Raw genomic sequence first — 23,322 nt, forward strand, 5'->3', positions numbered from 1 at the left:
GCAGACACTTACAGGCCACTAAAAGAGGACAAGCAGGCTGTGTGTCTACAGTCAAAAGTGCTGGTCATGGATATGAGGCATCCTCTGCCCATGGCCGTGGGGAACACTTGTCCTTTTTTTCTGCTGCTGGCCGTATTATTGAGCCAGAACATGCAGAAGAGTTGGTGGAGTGGATAACAAAGCCCTCCTCATCCGCTCTCACCCAGGCTCAGAGTAGTTTCCCTTCCTATGCAGCTGCTAAAGTGACCTATTCCACCGGCTCCTTGTTCAGTCACTCCTTCCGTACCCCGACCATCATGCTTCAGTAACAAGGAGGGAGGAGATAATGAGGTCACTGACTCTACTTGGCTGCCTGATTGAATAGAGGAGGAGGAGGCACAACTCCAACAAGGCAGGATGTCCTCTAGGAGGCAGCTTAAGGGCAGCCTCCCTACTGCATCACACCGCAGAGCTCTGCAGGTGCAGGGCGCTGCTGATTCCCCGCTGATTTTGAAAAGTTCCTTGGTGTGGGCCTTTTTCCCATATACTATATTTGAGATTTAATATCTCTCAGATAGGATTTGGGTTAAATGAGAGTTCTTTGTCCATGAGTGAAAGCTTTAACACAATAACAACATTTATTGGTGAGTAGTTTAAAAACTATCTATAGTCTACACCAAGGAAGAAAATATTAGGTTAAAATAAGAGAATTACATGAAGGAATACAGAGTATATTCCTGAAAAAATGAATCTACAAAAATATTTTGTTAGTAAAATGCAGACCTTTCCCATAAGTACCCTTTGCACCAAGGGTCCATTCTGATGGTTGTTCTCCCATAAAAGTGTGTGTTTCCCTCCCATCTAGTCTGTGTATATCATTACATGCTGATGCCTCATTGGTTTGAATAATGTGGCTCTGATTGGTGAGCTTCCCTATTCCTGGTTAAGGACTGGTTACATCTCCAATCCCTATACTTTGCATAAGTCAGCCCCCTTAATGCAAATCCTTGTGACTATTCTAACTTGAATTTTCCTGGGAAGTTAAGTACTGGATCTTTTGAAGTGAGTATGTGTAAAACAATGAGGTTTGGATCCTATTGTTTGTATACACAAGCCTAGGCACCGACTTGTCTGGTCTACCAGAGATTTCTGTGATGGTGAGCAGCAACAATGCATGCACCAGTGATACTGTCCCTCTTGTCTTCCTGTTGGAGCACATGCTTCAATAATGGACAGGGCATTTGAGGCAGAACAGCGGGAGGAAGAGGAGGACTTCCTTACCTCTCAAGGCCCCCCTTATCCAGATATTATTCCTGCAAGTCCGCCAAACACACAGGAAGAAGAGGAGGAGGAGGATTGTGTCAGCATGGACGTAGAGGACAACACTTGGCAGCAGTCTTCAAGGGATGGTTTTCAGTACCCAAAAACCCAAGGAATTGTACGTGGATGGCTGGAGATTGTTACAGATCATGTGATCCTTAGTGACCCAGAGGACTCGGGAATTGAATGCCTCTGCAACCTTTCGCAGGCTTTCACATTGGAGTGCACTGAGTGGCTCTTTCAGGGCGCTTTGCAGGTGCTATTTTTAGCACTTTAGCGCCTGCAAAGCGCCTCAGTGTGAAAGGGGCCTGAGTAAAGCAACACCATATGCTAACATACAGGGGTATTTAGAGGCAGAATTCCTAACAGGGATTTAAAGGTAAATCTAGACAGTCACTTATCTTTACTATTAATGCCTAAATGCATGTTTGTTTGTTTTTGTTCATCCCTTAGTTCTACTTTAATATTTTTCTAAAATGTTAAACCAGATACACAGGTAACTAAGATTGGGACTAGTCGTGAAGTCAAGGTTATGGCTATTTTTATTTATTTCAATCCCATGTTATAATTCTAGTGTTGCTGGACTTCAAATGCCAGGAATGATGGATTAAAAGGTATATTGCAAAGAGAGTTGCAGTAATGAAAAACAAAAGTATATTTTTGGCAGTCACAGCTATATCGATTTTTTTTTTTTTTTTGCCACTAAACAGAGGATTTTATTGCATTTGCTTGGAGATTATGTGCTATGTCTTTATTCCTGTGCGTTGACTTCCATTTTAACTATCAGGCTAGGTAACATCTTCAGAGTGTTCTTTTTATTGCCCATGTCCTGCCTGCATATTAACAACACACTTCAATAAATGCCAATCAATTAGGTAGGTAATAAACCATAAATATACAAGGAAAAGAGAGCGCACAGTTGCCCTAGTGTAATTCCATTTTAATGATACAAATGCAAAATCAAAAATAGAGGATTGCACTCACAAACATGGGACTTGGGACTTAGATTGCATGTACAGCGGGATGTATGTCTCCCTTCCTGGCCTGTATAACTGGGTTGGCTCCCAAGAACGAGTGGTGGTGGTATGAGAAGTCATTGCGGACTCTGTTTCCTCATCTCGTCAAGCTGTATCTGCTGTAGGGTACGCACACGTCCAGCCGGTGCTTTGTGACGTCACTCGCGGCCAGAGAGAAAAGACAAGGTGAGTGAGATGTCTCCTCTTGCCAAGACCACATGTTTCGGAGGCGTGACCATTAATGGCAAAGGGATGGACACAGTTTAACTTTGGACATATTATGGCTGCCAAAGATTGTATAATGTTATATCATTTATTACATTTATACATTGGCGTTATCCATTCAGAATGGCACATTTTGTGTATGCTTGTTATTCATTTCAAATGTTTGTTTTACAGAGTTTCTGGAGGAGAGCTCTTTGACCGAATAGTGGAAAAAGGATTTTACACTGAAAAAGATGCAAGCACGCTTATCCGACAGGTGTTAGACGCCGTTTTCTACCTTCACAGGCTTGGAATTGTACATAGGGATCTGAAAGTGAGTAACAATATTGAAACCTTGTGCTTGGTGTGGCTGACACTCCCTACTTTTTTCATCATGTACTAAACTGTGAAGGTATCAGTTCTCATGTGGACCAGTTACACACTCACATGATATCTTCTGTGGTTTTTCCTGTCTAGCCTGAGAATCTGCTGTATTTTAGTCAAGAAGGAGAGTCAAAGATTATGATCAGCGATTTTGGTCTCTCCAAGATGGAAGGTAAAGGAGATGTGATGTCAACAGCCTGTGGAACCCCTGGGTATGTTGGTAAGTGACAGCAAAATGGTGCATTAAACGAATATTGAAATCTTAGCGGAAGCCATTAAACAAAAGTGATAATCACCATATCTGTGTTAACTGCCCTGTCCCAAAGTACATTATGTCTTGGTGACATATTAGAAGATCATGAATCACAAAACTTTATTTAACAATATGGCGCCATTACAGCCTGGAGGAGCTTCCTGCTTTCACTGAGTGAAAGGAACCGTCCACTGTTTGACATCTGAGTCCTTCTCAAGGAATCATATTACTCTAGTTATTGTATTCATTTTAGTTTTTAACTTGCATAGAAAAAAGGCATGGGCATGCAAAGTTTACCTGTGACTTTTTTCATTATGATCAACAGACTGCACCCATGTTGAGCTTGTGCAGTTCCTAAAGTCTTAAAGAGAAAGTCTTTAAGTTTTACCTATAGGTAAGCTTATATTAAATCTTCCCTATAGGTAGTGTAAATATCTTCTAAACGTGCACCATTTAGGAGATATTTACTGTCCTAACAGCCAGTTACGTCACTGGCGCATGAGTCCTGAAGTAACGGACGCCCATGCGATTTCTTCAGAGCATTGTGCCCTGACCAGTGGCTCCGGCCGGTCACAGAGCCATGTATACTAGCACATTATGCCTTTGCCTTGCAGGTTATGGCAAAAAAAAAGTGCAACTGCTTTACAGTGGACCTTTCAAGAACTTTACAAATCTGCATGAATAAATTGCTGACGTGTCACACTGTACAGCAACAGAATAAAAAAATTAAAAAAGTTTAAATTTTTTAATCAAAAGCAGTTGTTTAGCTACAATAAATTGATTTGGCCTGGTGTGATATAATATCATCAGTCTGCTGCAGGTAAAAGAAAGCATTTTTTCAGTCACCCCTCACCCAGTGATCATATTGCACATTGTAACTTTGTAGTAAGCCACACGATAAAATGGTGCAGCAGATGGTTGATCTATAGCAGACATTAGTGAAAGCTGCTAAAAACTGCACAGGTACCAGGATATAAATGCTTGTGTCACATATATGGTAAACAAAATAAAAGCATGTTGAGTTGTATCCCACCACAAAGGCTGTGTTTGTCATATATATGTTTTCAACTGATTTGGTAGCTATACATATGTTAAGTCAATGCATGCTAAGTAATGCATACATGTATCACAGGGATTACTGTATTTGCTTTTCGATATCTTCTTCTGCTTTTCTTTCCAAAAGAACAGAACTACACTATATTGCCAAAATTATTGGGGTACCTGCCTTTACACGCACATGAACTTTAATGGCATCCCAGTCTTAGTCCGTATGGTTCAATATTGATTTGACCCACCCTTTGCAGCTATAACACCTTCAACTCTTCTGGGAAGGCCGTCCACAATGTTTAGGAGTGTGTCTATGGGAATGTTTGATCATTCTTCCAGAAGCGCATTTGTGAGTGCAAATCCACTTTGCACTGCAAGTGCACTTGGATATTCAGTCGCTGTAAATCTAAGGGGAAGATCTGAAATTAGGGGAAGCTCTGCTGATTTTATCATCCAGTCACGAGCAAGCTAAAATGATGCTTTTTATTTTCCTTACATATCCCCCCTCGGATCTACAGTGACTTTACTTCCAAGTGCACTTGCAGTGCAAAGTGGATTTATCTTTAGTAAATAACCCCTTATGTTTTATTTTATAATGAATTGTAACATCACAGACCCCTGCCGGGTCAAACCCTTTTGTTATGTGTTGGATGCAACGATGATAAATAACCACAGGCAGGACACCATTAAATACATTTTGGCCTCTGGACTACCTGTCTGCAACCTGATAGATAGATAGATAGATAGATAGATAGATAGATAGATAGATAGATAGATAGATAGATAGATAGATAGATAGACAATGTTGACAGAGATTTTAGGTCTACATACATTATATGTGAATGTTTGGGTAATTGACATTATTGATATCCTTTGCTTGTCTCTGCTTATGCATTTAGACTGTAGTTGCTGAAAATGTCCAATTTGCAGGCATTTCTTATTCAAGACTCTTATGTCTCTTCAAGTTAACAAGGGTATTTTACCGCAGCCTTTTTCTGCTGCCAAGCGCCAACCATGGGTGCTGGATTCTGCAGGGCTGTCCTGGACTATTGGTAGTCCTGGAAGAGGAATTGCTGCACCTATACTTTCCTCTATAAAATGCACAAAAAGTTGCTGCTGTGGAAAATGCTAATCGGAGGTAATGAATCTGAAGGTCAGTTATTAGTGTTTTATTAAATTAATATGATGCATTATGAAATTGCATTAAATCTGGCAGTGGATGACCAAGAGCTGTTGTTCTTCTAGAGGCAGCACTTTTGAGACAAACAGAAAAAATGCTTTGTACACTGACAGTTCTGTAAATGCTGGCAATGGGAGCAGGCCCTGGCATAACAGCTTTCTTATTTCATTTCAGACACTGGTACAATATTATTATTATACACGTTGTATATAGTGCCAACTATATACGCAGGGCTTCCTATACAATTCAATAAAGGAGGGCCCTGCTATATATTCCATTCTTGCCAACTGTCTCAGTAACCAAGGTTCAGCCACCCTAGGCAGTTTATCTATGGTGTTTGCTGAGTTTAGGAATTTTGGCAAGTTTACATTATATTTGAAGGTTCATTACCAGAAACTTTAGGAAAAAAAAGGACACGATAACTTGATGTTTTTTTTTATAACATGGTGATAAAATTGTCATGATATATATACTGTAATCTGAATTTATAAAGCTTGACAAATGGATCTAAGTTATCCTGAAAGCTTGCATCTTTAATAACTTAAGTTAGCAAATAAAGGGCATCACTTGACCTAGACAAAACCCAAAAATACCCAAGCACAATCACCTGCTGTATGTACAAAATATATATGTCTCTTAAGGTGGAATGAATAGAAAGAAAGAAATAAAATGAAATATCCAGTTCCTTGAAAAAGTACATACCCTTGACATTTTCCACATTTTGTCATGTTACAACCAAAAACGTAAATGTATTTGATTGGGATTTTATGTTATAGACAAACACAAAGTGCACATAATTGTGAAGTGGAAGGAAAATGATAAATGTTTCAAATGTTACAAATACATATCTGAAAAGTATGGGTATGTCTCTACCAGCTTTGAGAGCACTAGAAAGTGACATTTTTGCCCATTCTTCTTGGCAAAATAGCTCAAGTTCTGTCAGATTGGATGGAGAGCATCTGTGAACCACAATTTTCAAAGTCTTGCCACATATTCTCAATTGGATTTCGGTCTGGACTTTGACTGGGCCATTCTAACACATGAACATGCTTTGATCTAACTATTGTAGCTCTGGCTGTATGTTAGGGTCCTTGTCCTGCTGGAAAGTGAACACCTGCCCCAGTCTCAAGTCTTTCGCAGACTCTAAAGCCCCATACACACTATCAGATTTTCTGCTATTTTTTTTTCCTTCAGATTTAGCAAAACCATGTAGTGCAAGGGTCTGCCTGATTGCATACAAATTGAAACTCCTAAGGTATGACCTCATATTATGTGGTCTTGGTAAATCTGAAGGAAAAAATCAGCAGAAAATCTGATGGTGTGTATGGGACTTAACAGATTTTCTTCTAAAATTTCCCTGTATTTGGCTCCATCCATCTTCCCATCAACTCTGACCAGCTTCCCTCTCCCTGCTGAAGAAAACCATCCCCACAATATGATGCTGCAATGGCTTTCTTCTTGCCACTCTTCCATAAAGGCCAGATTTGTGGATTGCACGACTAATAGTTGTCCTGTCAACAGATTCTCCCACCTGAGCTGTGGATCTCTGCACTTTTCTAGAGTTACCATGGGCCTCTTGGCTGCTTCCCTGATTAATGCTCTCATTGCCTGGCCTGTCAGTTTAGGTGGACGGCCATGTCTTGGTAGGTCTACAGTTGTGCCATATTCTTTCCATTTTTGGATGATGGATTGAACCGTGCTCCGTGAGATGTTCAAAGCTTCAAAGCTTCAGATATTTTTTTATAACCAACCCTGCTTTAAACTTCTCTGCAACTTAATCCCTAACATGTCTGGTGTGTTCCTAGGCCTTCATGGTGCTGTTTGTTTACTAAGGTTCTCTAACAAACAATTGTTTATACTAGATTAGTTAGTTTAGTTAAAAGTTAGTTAAAATTAGTTTTAATTGGTGGTATCAGAGTAAAGGGGGCTGAATACAAATACACGCCACATTTTTCAGATATTTATTTGTAAAAAAATTGGAAAACCATTTATCATTTTCCTTCCACTCCACAATTATGTGCCACTGTGTTACGTATATTCAGTCTTAATAAAAATGTATATAATTTTATCAGAGAGCACTATATGGCCGGCTTCTTTTTAAACTTTATATCATCCTGGATGTTATTACAATGGAGGATGAAAGTGGAATGTGGGGCTTCTAATATTGTAGAGTAGAGATCATCCCTGTGGCTTATGAGAATCCCTTTTAAAGGGGAAGGTGCATATGACCTATTTGTTAGGTCTGGTCATAAGGTGAGAGCCTACAGTATATATTATGGCAATGGAATTTACACTTTCAGATGATTTACACATTAAAGTCACACATGGAAGTATAAAGACTTACAGTGGGGAACATAATTATGTTATCCCCTGCAGATTTTGTAGGTTTGCCCACTTACAAAGAGATTAAGGGTCCATATTTTTTTTATTATCATAGGTGTATGTTAAATGATAGAGACACTATATCAACCAAAAATCCAGAAAAAAAAAACATATGATACACATGTTATAAATTGAGGTGCAGTTCTGTGAGTAAAATAAGTATTTGATTCCCAAGCAAAACATGACCTGGTACTTGGTGGAGAAACCCTTGTTGGCAAGCACAGATGTAAGACGTTTCTTGTAGTTGGTGACCAGGTTTGCACACATCTCAGGAGGGATTTTGGTCAACTCTTCTTTACAGGTCTTCTCTAAATCCTTAAGGTTTCTTGGCTGTCTCTTGGCAACTAAAAGTTTCAGCTCCCTCCATAAATTTTCTATAGGATTAAGGCCTGGAGACTGACTAGGCCACTCTATGACCTTAATATGCTTCTTCTTAAACCACTCCTTTGTTGCCTTGACAGTATATTTTGGGTCATTGTCATGCTGGATGACCCATCCACAATCCATCTTCAGACTGAGTGAGGGAAGAAGGTTCTCATTTAATATTTTTACAATACTTGGACCCGTCCATTGACTGAGGGAAGAAGGTTCTCATTTAATAGTTTTACAATACATGGCCCTGTCCATTGGCCCCTCAATGTGACAAAGTTGGCCTGTACCTTTAGCAGAGAAACAGCCCAAAAACATGTTTCCACCTCCGTGGTTGACTGTAGGGATGGTGTTCTTAGGGTCATAGTCAGCATTTTTCTTCCTCCAAACAGGGTGAGTCGAGTTAATGCCAAAGAGCTCAATTTTGGTCTCGTCTGACCACAGCACTTTCTCCGAATCCTTCTCTGAATCATTTAGATATTCATTTATTAGCATGACTGTACATGTGCCTTCTTAAGGAGGGGGACACGCCCTGTTTGGAGGAAGAAAAATGCTGACTATTACTCTAAGAACACTATCCCTACAGTTAAGGATTTAGAAGAGCTGTAAAGAAGAGTAGACCAAAATCCCACCTGAGATGTGTGCAAACCTGGTCACCAACTACAAGCAACGTCTTGCCTCTGTACTTGCCAACAAGGGTTCCTCCACCAAATACTAAGTGATGTTTTGCTTGGGGATCAAATACTGAAATGCAACCCAATTTATAACACTTTTTTTTTGGTTAATATTCTGTCTCTATTATTTAAAATACACCTATAGTATCTCGCCAAAGTGAATACACCTCTCACATTTTTGTAAATATTTTGTTGTATCTTTTTATGTGACAACCCTGAAGAAATGATACTTTGCTACAATGTAAAGTAGTGAGTGTACAGCTTGTATAACAGTGTAAATTTGCTTTCCCCTCAAAATAACTCAATGCACAGCCATTAATATCTAAACTGCTGGCAACAAAAGTGAGTACACCTTTAAGTGAAAATGTCCAAATTGGGCCCAATTAGCCATTTCCCCTCCCCGGTGTCATGTGACTCATTAGTGTTACAAGGTCTCAGGTTTGAATGGGGAGCAGGCATGTTAAATTTGGTGTTATCGTTCTCACTCATACTGATCACTAAAAGTCAATATAGCACCTCATGGCAAAGAACTCTCTGAGGATCTGAAAAAAAGAATTGTTGCTCTACATAAAGATGACCTAGGCTATAAGAAGATTGCCAGGACCCTGAAACTGAGCTGTAGCACGGTGGCCAAGACCATACAGTGGTTTAACAGGACATGTTCCACTCAGAACAGGCCTCACCATGGTCGACCAAAGAAGTTGAGTGCATGTACTCAGCATCATATCCAGAGGTTGTTTTTGGGAGATAGACGTATGAGTACTGCCAGCATTGCTGCAGGGTTTGAAGGGGTGGGGGGTCCGCCTGTCAGTGCTCAGACCATATGCTGCACACTGCATCAAATTGGTCTGCATGGCTGTCATCCCAGAAGGAAGCCTCTTCTAAAGATAATGCAGAAGAAGCCCATAAACAGTTTGCTAAACACAAGCAGACCAAGGACCTGGATTAATGGAACCATGTCCTGTGGTCTGATGAGACCAAGATAAACATATTTGGTTGAGATGGTGTCAAGCGTGTGTGATGGCAACCAGGTAAGGAGTACAAAGACAAGTGTGTCTTACCTACTGTCAAGCATGGTGGCGGGAGTGTCATGGTCTGCATAGGTTCTGCCGACACTGAGGAGCTACAGTTCATTGAGGGAACCATGAATGCCAACAGATATTGTGGCATACTGAAGCAGAGTATGATCCCTTCCGTTCAGAGACTGTGCTACAGGGCAGTATTGCAACATGATAACTACCCCAAACACACCTCCAAGACGACCACTGCCTTGCTTGAGAAGCTGAGGGTAAAGGTGATGGACTGGCCAAACATGTCTCTAGACCTAAACCCTATTGAGCATCTGTGGGGCATCCTTAAATGGAAGGTGGAGGATCGCAAAATCTCTAACATCCGCCAGCTCCGTGATGTTGTCATGGAAGAGTAGAAGAGGACTCCAGTGGCAACCCGTGAAGCTCTGGTAAACTCCATGCCCAAAAGGGTTAAGGCAGTGCTGGAAAATAATGGTGGCCACACAAAATATTGACACTTTGGGCCCAATTTGGACATTTTCACCTTGGGGTGTACTCACTTTTGTTGCCAGCGTTTTAGACATTATTGACTGTGTGTTGAGTTATTTTGAGGGTAAAGAAAATGTACACTGTTATACAAGCTGTACACTCACTATTTTACAGTGCAGCAAAGTTAATTTCTTCAGTGTTGTCACATGAAAAGATATAATAACATCTTTACAAAAATGTGAGGGTGTACTTACTTTTTTTTGAGATACTGTTTTATTAAAATGATAGACCCTTGATTTCTTTGTAATTGGGCAAACTTACAAAATCTGTAAGTGAACAAATAATTATTTTCCCCACTGTATGAATGAGAAGGATTTAGGATACTATGAGATACATCTAATGCCGCGTACACACGAGCGGACTTTTCAACATCAAAGGTCCGATGGAACAATTCCGGCAGACTATTCGAACGTGTGTGGGCTGCAGCGGACTTTTGATTTTCAAAAGTCTGACAGACTTTAGAAATGGAACATGTTTGAAATTTTTCCACCAGAACTCCGCCTGACCCAGTTACTACTGAGAAATCCGCTCGTGTGTGTGCTAGTCTGACGGACTAAAACCGACGCTAGGGCAGCTATTGGCTACTGGCTATGAACTTCCTTATTCTAGTCCAGTCATACATCATCACGTTCGAATCCGTTGGACTTTGGTGTGATTGTGTGTGGCCAAGTCCGTTCATTCGGAAAGTCCGTCAGAACTCTGTCAGAACTCCGTCAGAACTCCGTCGAAAGTCTGTTGGACCTAAGTCTGGTCGTGTGTACGCGGCATTAGTGGTACACACATACAATATTAAATACACACAGATAATTTTGGACTGTTTTTTTGCAATTTGTAGATATTTTAAGGAACATATACAGACACTTTATTTATTCCAGCATTTTTCAGTTTATGTACACACGGGCAACATTGAGTACACATGGGCAATTATTTTTCTTTTATGCTTTTGCAATGTTGGGAGATGTTATGATGATTTAAAGGACAACACACAGACATCTTGTTTTTGATTGATTTTGCTTTACTGTGATTTAAGTTCGGGAGCATATGGATATTTCATGACCGATTTATTTCACATCTGTTTGTATGTATATTCACATAATATAATATTGTGCAGCACTAATTTTCATAGTTTATCACTTTGCCTAGGTTCACACTTATGCAGTGTTGGAAACCCCATGACCTGTGTGCGTTTCCTGCACTGCATTCAAATTGCACTGGCCTTGCGATCTGCAGCGGGTATCAGTGCAATCTAAAAGATGACCCAAATGCAGGTTGCAAATGCAGTGTGTTTGCCTGCACTGGATCGCAGTGCAGTTCCAAAATTGGTGTACGACTTTGGTTCAAAGTAATGGGCTGAAAACCCCCCTTACTGAATTACATTTGAATTGAACCATAATATGTACTGGTTCCTGTAGGATTCACATGCGGTTCATAGTGTGAACTGAGGCCTAAACTCCAAACTGTCTACATGATATCTCATAATATTTATTTGTCTTCCAGGCTTTTTTTATATATAGAAAAAGTCAGGCTTTTAGTGAAGTGGGGGTCTTAATGGGCATCCTTAGAAGCCATTTTTAATTATGCATCTCAATGAGAAATGGTGAAAAGTAAAGTACAGCAAGAAAAAGCCAAGTGATCAGTTTTCACTCTGCAGCCAGTGCAATGGAAGATAACACGGGATCTGTTGTTTTTGGGACGGCACTATGCTGATGTGCTAAACTTTATTTTACTTGTTCTTAAGCCCTTGTACACACGGTCGGAGATTCCGACAACCAAATCCGTCGGATTTTGTCCGACGGATTTTGTCCGAAACTGTTGTATACACATGGTCAGACAAAGTTGTCGGAAAATCCGACGTGATGACGTTATTTCGTTACGACGGGACTACGTTCAGGCTAGTAGCCAATAGCTTTGGTGTAGGAATTTGATCTGAGCATGCGTGGCACTTTGTCCGATCGGAATTCTCTACACATGATAGGAGTATGTCTGATCGGAGCATTTTGTCTGAAAATTTTACCAACAAGTTGGAAAACTTGGTCCGTCGGATACTCCGACGGAAACAGTCCGATGTAGACCACACACAGTCGGAATATCCGACAAAACGGTCCGATCGGACACATTCCGTCGGAATCTCCGACCGTGTGTACAAGGGCTAAGGTGTTCCCTAATAATTTTTCATATAATAACTACAAATTAATATTTAGTCAAAGAGCTAAATTGCTAAATTAACAAACCCAAGCGGCAGCACTGACAAGGCTGATGCTAGGAATACTGACTGATTCTTGGTTGAGCCTTCCAGTGTCCTGTGAGCAGAGGGACTTGATTCCAGGAATCAGAAGAAAGCCGTCATCTCTGTGTCAGCGTAGCTGCTCCTAGACACATTCATCCTGCAGCGTCTTCATCTTATCTGATGTGATCCCTGGAAGTGGGTCACATTTATTCATGTCACTGCAAAGATATTTTCATGCATCTCATAAAGCCACTTCTGACTACGTCTGAACATAGGGTACATGTCTGTGACAAGGACAGTCAGACACTTCTGCTACAGTGTCTTCATTTAAATGGCATCCTGTGCATTTTTGGTGACATTCCACAAAAATATTACAGAAGTATCAATTTTACTTTAGGTATATTTAAATAAACGCACTGCTTCAGCAAATATTCATGACTATTTTGTCTTTTGCGACACTAGTGCTATTCTACTAGATTTATAAGAGCATGTATGGTGTAAAAAAAAAATCAACAGGCTTTTCATTTATATGCATTTTTCCTATTCAATTCACTGTTCAAGAACAACAATGTAGAAAAAAAAAAGCAATCGAAATATAATTTTTTGCAGAATTTGGACATTTTTCATGTTGATCATATGATTAAAAATGTTAATGTTTAAAGATGTTACAAAGAAAGCTATAGGTTGAAATGGTTAGTAGTAGTATACATACAAGCAGCTGAAGTAATGTGCAGCTCACTGCCTTTTCTGTACAGAATAGCTTAGTCATCTCCTCCAAATTCCTAGGAATCTCTAATGCCGCATACAAACGATCAGAAATTCCGGCTAGAAAAAAATCGATGAGAGCTTTTCATCGGAAAATGCGACCGTATGTATGCTCCATCGGAATTTAGCTGTCTGAATTCCCGCCAGCCAAAAATTGATAGCATGTTCTCAATTTTCCCAACAGAAAAACTTTCTATCGGTAATTCCGATCGTGTGCATGCAATTACGACATGCCAAAAATCACACATGCTCAGATTCAACTATGAGACAGAAGCTATTGGCTACTGGCTATTGAACTTCCCTTTTCTAGTCGCGTCGTACGTGTTGTATGTCACCGCGTTATAAACGATCGGAATTTGGTGTGACCGCGTGTAGGCAAGAAAGCTTGAGCCAAATTACGTCTGAATTCCGTCTGGAAAACCATCAGAGCTTTTTACGACGAGAATTCCGATCGTGTGTATGTGGCATTAGTCTATGTAAACAAGGCATTTCCCTTTTCTTTCTAGCAACATGACAGAGAACTACTGCTCCCTGTCATCGGGAGCAGTGATCTCTGGCATGCTCTAGGCTGACATGTTGCCTCAGTGTGCTGGCTCCTAGGCATGGTGGGTGTGGACAGTTGCAGAAAAATGGGCACCAATCACTTTTAGGCTGAACAAAAGTGAGTTTATTGCTCACAACAACAAAATGAGGGAGAGAGGGATAGGGCACCCTAGGACAGTAGGCAACAGACCTGCAGACTCCAAATGGAATAAAAACAGGTAGACAGCAATACAGAACAAGGGCCTTAGGCCTGCACCCCATGTTCTGTATCTACATAGCAACAGCTGTCTCCTATAGTAACAAAAAAACTCACAGAACCGTGCAGGGTTTCCTTGGAGGAGTCCCTCATGATGCTTTCCCAGGTTCTCCACAGTCCCTGGCTCATGGTAAGAAGCCTCTGTTACTTCATCTCAGAACTCCATCCCTTTCCTCATACCTCCAGGATGCAAACAGGCTCTCTCTGGCAGAGATATTCAAATTTACTTATTTGCAAAAATGCTCCTTTTTACACCTTTTCCATATTTTAGAGTTTGAAAACATCAGCAGTTATCCATTTTCTTGTCCAGATAGAGGGGCAGGCACTTATTTCCATCACACGCAGATGGGGGATTAGAATAGATTCTTTATTATCATTGTATTCAACGCAACAAAAGTTTTACTTGGTAGCTCTCCTACATTCCCATCTGTGCACGCTGAGTTCTAGAAGGCTTTGCCTTATGTGCTTCATGCTCCTACAGGCCAGGGATGTGCAGGGGGCATGGCAGCTAAACAGACTACAGAAGATACAGACCGTTGTAATGTTGAAGGGAAAATACATCGGTGAAAACAGCAAAGTCATTTTTCTGTACATTTATAGAACATATACAGTATGTCACAAAAGTGAGTACACCCCTCACATTTTAGTATTTTATTATATCTTTTCATGTGACAACACTAAAGAAAACTACCGCCTTAGCTCCTACCTCAGTGAAAATAACCTTGTTGACCCATTACAGTCTGGCTTTCGCTCTCAGCACTCCACAGAAACTGCCTTACTAAAACTCACTAACGATCTACTAACTGCTAAAACCAACAGCCAGTACTCCATACTCCTACTACTTGACCTCTCTGCTGCCTTTGATACTGTTGACCACCCACTCCTCCTCAATAAACTACATTCCCTTGGCCTCCGAGATTCTGCGCTTTCCTGGTTCTCTGCCTATCTATCACAGCGCTCCTTCAGTGTCACCTACAACTCTGTATCCTCCTCTCCATTGCCCCTTTCTGTGGGGGTCCCCCAAGGCTCTGTTCTTGGACCCCTTCTCTTCTCTATTTATACCTCCTCCCTTGGTCACCTGATAACCGCCCACGGCTTCCAATACCACTTATATGCCGATGACACCCAAATCTATCTGTCTACTCCTCACCTCACTCCTTCAGTCTCCTCTCGCATTACTAACCTGCTAACTGACATATCAGCGTGGATGTCACACCATTTCCTTAAACTAAACCTCTCTAAAACTGAGCTATTAGTAATCCCCCCTGCACATGCCCCCCTCCATGACTTTTCCATCAAAATCAACAATGCAACCATCAGGCCCTCCCCTCACGCCAGGGTACTAGGTGTAACCCTAGACTCTGACTTGTCATTTCAGCCCCAAGTCCAATCGTTGTCAAAAGTTTGTAGATTTCACCTCCGTAACATCTCTAAAATTCGCCCCTTTTTAACAATTAAAACTACTAAGATCCTCATTCACTCCCTTGTTATCTCTCGCCTTGACTATTGCAACTCCCTTCTCATTGGCCTGCCTCTCCATAGGCTATCTCCTCTTCAGTCTATTATGAATGCTGCTGCCAGACTTATCCACCTTACCAACCGCTCAGTGTCTGCCAACCCTCTCCTCCAATCCCTACACTGGCTCCCAATCACCCAGCGAATTAAATTCAAAATACTAACCACCACATACAAAGCCATTCACAACTCTGCCCCGAGCTACATCACCAATCTTGTCTCCAAATATCACCCAAACCGTCCCCTCCGTTCTTCTCAAGACCTCCTACTCTCAAGCTCTCTTGTCTCCTCCTCCCACACTCGTCTCCAGGATTTCTCCAGAGCCTCTCCAATCCTCTGGAACTCGCTACCTCCACCGGTCCGGCTATCCCCTACTCTTGCTACCTTCAGACGATCCCTGAAAACTCATCTATTCAGGGAAGCCTATCACGTCTCAAACTAATCTCCTACCACTTCCATAAACTCATTCCCAACAATTATAACCTTCTGTACCACCTGCCCCACCCTTTTAGATTGTAAGCTCTTCAGAGCAGGGTCCTCTTAATCCTCTTGTATTTAATTGTATTGTAACTGTATTGTCTCCCTTTTATATTGTAAAGCGCTGCGTAAATTGCTGGCGCTATATAAATCCTGAATAATAAATAATAATAAATAACACTTTGCTACAATGTAAAGTAGTGAGTGTACAGCTTGTATAACAGTGTAACATTGCTGTCCTCTCAAAATAACTCAACACACAGCCATTAATGTCTAAACCTCTGGCAACAAAACTGAGTAAACCCCTAAGTGAAAATGTCCAAATTGGACCAAAAGTGTCAATATTTTGTGTGGCTACCATTATTTTCCAGCACCAGAACTTCACAGGTTGACACTGGTGTCCTCTTCCATTCCTCCATGACAACATCACAGAGCTGGTGGATGTTAGAGACCTTGTGCTCCTCCACCTTCCATGTGAGAATATCCCACAGATGCTCAATAGGGTTTAGGTCTGGAGACATGCTTGGCCAGTCCATCACCTTAATCCTCAGCTTCTTTAGCAGAGCAGTGGTCGTTTTGGAGGTGTGTTTGGGGTCGTTATCATGTTGGATTACTGCCCTGCAACCCAATCTCCAAAGAGAGGGAATCATGCCCTGCTTCAGTATGTCACAGTACGTTGGCATGCATGGTTAATTGCCCCACCCCTTCAACTTTTACAGCAATTCTGGCAGCACTCATACGTCTATTTCCCAAAGACAACCTCTGGATATGACGATGAGCTTGTACACTCAACTTCTTTGGTCGACCATGGCGAGGCCTGTTCTGAGTGAAACCTGTCCTGTTAAACCGCTGTATGGTCTTGGCCACCATGCTGCAGCTCAGTTTCAGGGTCTTGGCAATCTTCCTATAGCCTAGGCCATCTTTATGCAGAGCAAGAATTCTTTTTTTCAGATCCTTAGAGAGTTCTTTGCCGTGAGGTGCCATGTTGAACTTCCAGTGACCAGTATGGGAGAGTGAGAGCGAAAACGCAACAAATTTAACACACCTGCTCCCCTATTATTACCTGAGACCTTGTAACACTAATGAGTCACATGACACTGGGGAGGGAAAATGGCTAATGGGGCCCAATTTGGAAATTTTCACTTTTGTTGACAGTGGGTTATACAATAATGGTTGTGTATTGAGTTATTTTGAGGGGACAGAAAATTTGCATTGTTATACAAGCTGTACACTCACTACTTTACATTGTAGAAAAGTGTCATTTCGTCAGTGTTGTCACAGTGTTGACTGGCCTGCACAAAGTCCTGACCTCAACCTGATCGAACACCTTAGGGATGAATCAGAGCAGAGACTGGGAGCCAGGCCTTCTCATCCACAGCAGTGCCTGACCTCACAATGCGCTTCTGGAAGAATAGTCAAACATTCCTACAGACAAACTCCTAAATCTTATGAACAGCCTTCCCAGAAGAGTTGAAGCTATTTAAGCTGCAATTAGTGGGCCAACTCAATATTGAGCCCTAAGGTCTAAAACTGGGATGCCATTAAAGTTTATGTGCGTGTATAGGAAGAAGTCACAATACTACCTTTGACAATATAGTGTATTTCACCAAATCCTCCAACCCATGATATAGCTCTCTCCCTAAATCCCTCCCAGTACAGAGCGGAACCCAGTAGGCAGAGGCTGCAGGCAGAAAACTGTACCAATACAGGCAGTATGGTGGGCTCCCAGCTCAGGAAGGTCTGGATCATCAAGAAGAGGCCTTGGCCTGTGGTGCTGGGTGGCCTGATGACTGGGAAAGAGACAGGGGTGCTCATATACTGTCAGGTCTCAATGAGTCGGCAGAACAAGCACTGCCTTTCTTGTGTCCTCACTGGAGTTATCAAGCAACCAACCGGAGGCTGTATAGCTTCACATACAGAACCAGTGCCAGAGGTGGCGGAGCTGCCAGTATTGAGTACCGGCTGACAATTTTTCAATTTTCTTAGACCTATTTTTCTTTATTGCATATGGTTTTCCTTTTCATAATGTGTTTTCTAGACTAGCACCAGACTATTTCCAGTACATGGCAATTCATATAAGGCAAAGGCAGTCATTATTTTATTTTCTTGCCAGTCTTCAATGGTCATTCTGTTGCCACATGCCAGCCTACAGTTGGTAGCACAGAGTAGGCACAGCAAAAGAGTAATACACCAGCTTGGCAGATTATCATAGTATTTGTTTGGGTACTGGGTCTTTTCCAGTGTTTTCACCTAAATGAAAAAACTATTATTAACTAGATTTTGATGAATTCCTAATGATTGCTGTATGTCTTTCTGATTATATTATGATGATATATTATATGCATTTACAGCTCCAGAAGTACTTGCCCAGAAGCCCTACAGCAAAGCAGTAGACTGCTGGTCTATCGGGGTCATTGCATATATACTGTAAGTATAGTAACTTTCACATAGATTCGCATTTCCATATGCTAGGGGAAAACACAGATTTATTAGTTGTGCTAACTAACATATCACTATTCATATTTCCTGACAACTGTCAGAACCGCAAGTGTTTTGTATCATGCTGGTACGAAAAGTAGCTTTACATTACAAAGCATGTCTATGCACATGTTTTTTTTTTCTGTATTCCCTTGGTGGGTATTTCCCTTTATTTTCTATCCTAACAGGAAGTGGGTAGAAATTAGACATGGGCGCCGTCAATAAATTTGTTTTGTTCTGTTCCGTTACGGTTTGTATTAAAATTAATTCGTACTTCATATTTCGTGTCCGAAATTCAATTTCAATTCGTACGAAATACGAATTGACATTAGGTTCGTTAACTTGTACGAACGTTCATTACGATGAATTTAAAGGCAAAAATATACCTCAATATGACAGTCGATGCTGATGGAAGTTTGGTTTTTATCCAAAATATGAAATTACGTTGAAGAATTTCCTATCCGAAATACGAATTTTCGTTAGATGAGGGGCTCCCACCATCCATGTGCTGTGCTGACTTCCTCCTGGGGATTCGTAAACAAAAGTTCGTATTTCGTACAAAATTCGGACGCATTGGCAATTTGTATTTCGGATCCTCCCAAACATACGAATTTAGGGAAATTGGTACGAATTTGAGATTCATACGAAACCGCACATGTCTAGTAGAAATCTCTTCTAAATGAAGAGAAATCCCTCTTAGTTGTTAGTGGAACAGCTGTGTCCTTGGAAGATTTCCCCACACCTTCAGTTCTGGTGACAACTTTTGTATTTTGGCTTTTCTCTCATTTTCTGTTCCATGGGCAGTGGTCACCAGGATAGTTACAGTTAGATACAGTGACGTGTCCCAAAGGGTGATCAGACAACAGTAAGAAAAAAATTATAGTTTGTAAGTAAATTGGCCCAGCTTTTGTATAGATAGATCCCTCACTTGCCCTACGTGAAGGAGTCTGATCATTGTTAACACTTTCTTTGATATTGGCAAAAGCTTATCATACACATAAGCCCTTGTACACACGGTCGGAGATTTCGACGGAATGTGTCTTATCAGACCATTTTGTCAGATATTCCGACTGTGTGTGGTCTCCATTGGACTGTTTCCGTCGGAATATCCGACGGACCAACTTTTCCAACTTGCCGGTAAAATTTTCAGACAAAATGCTCCGATCGGACATACTCCGATCATGTGTAGCCTACTCCGACGGACAAAGTGCCATGCATGCTCAGATCAAATTCCTAGACCAAAGCTATTGGCTACTAGCCTGAACGTAGTCCCGTCGTAACGAAATAATGTCATCACGTTATGTACAATCGGATTTTCCGACAACTTTGTCCGACCGTGTGTATGCAACATCAATTCCGGACCTCTTCCTAAATTAATCCGTCGGAATTACTCCGACAGATTTGGTTGTCTGAATCTCCGACCGTGTGTACAAGGGCTAACAGTCTAAATGCACAAACTCCTTTATATCTACCAACTATGTAGTATAAGGGACCTCCAGATTGCATGTGAATTGATTGTATAAAATAGGTAATTCCTCATATTACATATAGCAAAAAACTGAGACGAAGCGATCAAAATTTTAAAGGTACCACATCCCAATATTATATAAAACACAAGAGAGAGGGAGGGGGTGAGGAAAAAGGGCTGGAGGGTAACCAACCCCGGGGACTTTAAGCGGTGCCAAATAGAGTGGATCAAAGAATACCCATATAAAAAATATGAATTTTTATTCATAAAAAATATAAAAAACAAAGAATAGACATCAATAAAGATATTTATAGTACATCATAGTTCATATAGGATTGGCACGAATCATAGGTACAATTCCCCCCCCCCCCCCTCCCTCTTTCTTGTGCCTCATATTACATCGTTTTGGTAAATCTCATGTTGATTGTACAAAAATTGCATAGTTAGATGTAACGCGACCCCCATTAGTCAGGAAGATCTATACTTTTAAAACACCAGATTCTCTGGATTTTCATTTGTAGTCGCTCCTACCCAACAAAATGTGAGGTTGTTCTACAACAGTTATAACATTGTTTGTATTATGTATAAGTTTAATTCCATTTAACACAATATTTACCTCATACATGACCAGTGAGGACATGCTTTCCAACACTTAATCAGGTGAATTCAATAATGTCTTAGCAACACTATTCTGGTGGAATGGCCCTTTAAAATGCCTTGCACCATTTTCAAAAATCCCTGCTGCCTGTTTCTGTAGCTACAGCAGCACATGCTGCAGATTCAGGTAGTTCTTAATAATGCCACTTTGTAAAAGTGGTGTTATTACTTCACTAGATTAAAAAAATAATTACATCCACTTCCTAGATAACAAAACTAGAGGTAATTAAAAGAGAAGTATAAGGTTTGGCGTTTTTGCAGCTTTATACTTGCCTAGTCTGCTGTCTGCTGAAAACAGTTCACAGGAGTGCAGAACGAACTATACTCCTGTGATCATAGGTGTGCCCAGCCTATTGCAATAGGGTGTTCACCCCAAAGCTCAAACACACATACGTGTGTGTAAATATATATAGGGCAGTAGGGCAATGGACAGTGTTAGTAGGAAAGACGTTGGTGTCAGTAGAGCAGTGTATGGTGTCAGTAGGGAAGAGATTGGTGTCAGTAGTTTATTTTTTTATTACTTTTTTACAATAATTTTATTATTATTATTATTATTATTATAATTTTTTTCTGAGCCCCCTTGGTGTGGCGAAATATCAGGAGTCTAAACAGACCCTTGATGTCTCACTTTGGAGAAAAAGAAAGGGACTGAGGATAGAGATTCCTCAGTCCATTTCTCTGCAGCTGAGCAGCAGAGGCAATCTGCGCAGCACAGGGTGATTAGGGTGTGCCCAGGCACACCTGGCACACCCTGTGCACACGCCTATGCCTGTGATCCACAAGAGAAGTACAGCCAAACAAGCTTTGGCTGTACTTGTCTTTTAAGACCATCTCTAAGTTGGCATACAGAGACAGGCAGAGTTCCTGTCTCTGTACGCTATGTAGCAGAGTAGAATATTTGCTGTTGCTACCCCTTCCTCATCCTCAGTGCAGCCTCCTTGCAACCAGTGAGTGGGCAGAGCCAGATGGGGAGGCTGTGACACTAATTCCCCATCAGGTCGGCTCTCTTGTATTGACAGCAGGCAGTGGCTGTCTAATGGCTATGGATCCACCTACTGCTTGCTGCCAATGTCTGTCAATCCCCATCAAGCTTTTATAATCCCTGGCTGCTGTGCTGTCTGTGTGACAACTGCAGTGGTGGGGAGGGGTCCAAGTTGCACTGAGGATGAGATGTCCATATAGGACACCCTGATCTCAATCCACCTCTGCATGCAACACGTGCCCTAGACTCATTTAGCTGTTTACATGAATTTATCTCACACACCAACATTTGTTGCGTGGAGGCACAGTGAAAGCGTCTTCGTCTAATTGATTCCCCTGAATGTCTTTTTATGTAAAATATCTGAATTTGGTGGTCTGTTTTAAAGAGAAGTTATAAAGGGCCTGGGTCAGGTTTTTATATCCTTTTAAGTTTATATGTTCTTTTACTGACCTTTGTTTGTTCCTATGTGTATACAATCTTTGTTTTAAAAATATAAGTTTAATAAGTGACAAAAATTTCTGCTATGCAGTACCTATAGGTAAGCCTTAAAGCGGTTGTAAACCCGCTCAAGTTTTTTTTTTTACTCACCTGCAAAGGAAAAGGCATAATGAGCTAGTATGCACCGCACTGCACTAGCTCATTATGAAATACTTACCTTAGAACGAGGCCCCGACATCTGGCCCGATCCACGCCGAGGGAGCTGACATGTTCCCTCTGCGTTTCTTCCGGGTATTGCGGCTCCGGCGCTGTGAGTTGCCTAAGCCGCGATATCGTCCTCCCGTGCATGTGCGCGGGAGATCTCTTCCCGGCAGGGTCTAGCGTCTGCCGGACTTTCGGCCGAGAATCCCCTGTGCGCATGCGCTGCTGCAGTCAGCGGCACATTGCGAGGGGAATATCTCCTAAACCATACAGGTTTAGGAGATATTTTTTTTTACCTACAGGTAAGCCTTATTATAGGCTTTCCTGTAGGTAAAAGTCCCAAAATTTACTATACAACCGCTTTAAAATAGGCTTACCTATAGGTAAAAATCATGCATGGGAGCTTACTCCCACTTTAATTACATTAAAATGCTGTTTAACAAATTTACTGGGGCTTAATGTTAAAAGCGCACCTCAATCAAATTTACAGATGAAGCCATTAAATGCATACAGGTGATCGAGCCAATGCGTCCAGGGGTTTTGTCTTTCATTCTTTCACACAGGCATTGCACTGGCTTTTTTCCAAACTCAAATTCTGGGAACACAATTAACCCCTATGTGGAAAGGGGACAGCAAGGTGTTTTTGAACTTGCCCATTGTCTCCTATGTTCTCAGAAGGTACAAAGGCTGCTTCTCCTTCTCGAGTACCCTCAGCTCACATCATGGTCAATTCATTCTCTCCCTCCACGTAGACTGTAACTGAGTTGCAGTTTTTTTATGGGGGGGGGGGGGGCAAATAGTTTTTTTGTCGGTACCTCCTTCCTTCATCCTCACTAGCGAGGATAATATCATCTTGTCTCACCCCCTTCCCCTCCTGCAGCTTCTAGGACATGTCACACACCCCAAGAGGCTGCAGGACCAGTTTCCCTGCACATTCTGACCTTGTGC

The 23,322-nt window shown here is 41.4% G+C and overlaps 1 protein-coding gene across 1 annotated transcript in view; it reads left to right on the plus strand.

Moving 5' to 3' along the window:
* The window catches only part of CAMK1D (calcium/calmodulin dependent protein kinase ID), a 384,454-nt gene that overhangs the window by 320,598 nt on the left and 40,534 nt on the right, over positions 1-23,322 (plus strand). The window contains exons 4-6 of the mRNA XM_077469551.1: positions 2,715-2,853; positions 2,997-3,123; positions 18,502-18,577. Coding sequence (XP_077325677.1) covers positions 2,715-2,853; positions 2,997-3,123; positions 18,502-18,577 — 342 coding nt within the window. The remainder of the gene's footprint in view (positions 1-2,714; positions 2,854-2,996; positions 3,124-18,501; positions 18,578-23,322) is intronic.

The sequence above is a fragment of the Lithobates pipiens genome, unplaced genomic scaffold (genome assembly GCF_037356315.1).
Source record: "Lithobates pipiens isolate NorthernLeopardFrog02 unplaced genomic scaffold, aLitPip1_a1.2 Scaffold_8, whole genome shotgun sequence".
In the NCBI taxonomy this organism is placed as follows: Eukaryota; Metazoa; Chordata; class Amphibia; order Anura; family Ranidae; genus Lithobates; species Lithobates pipiens.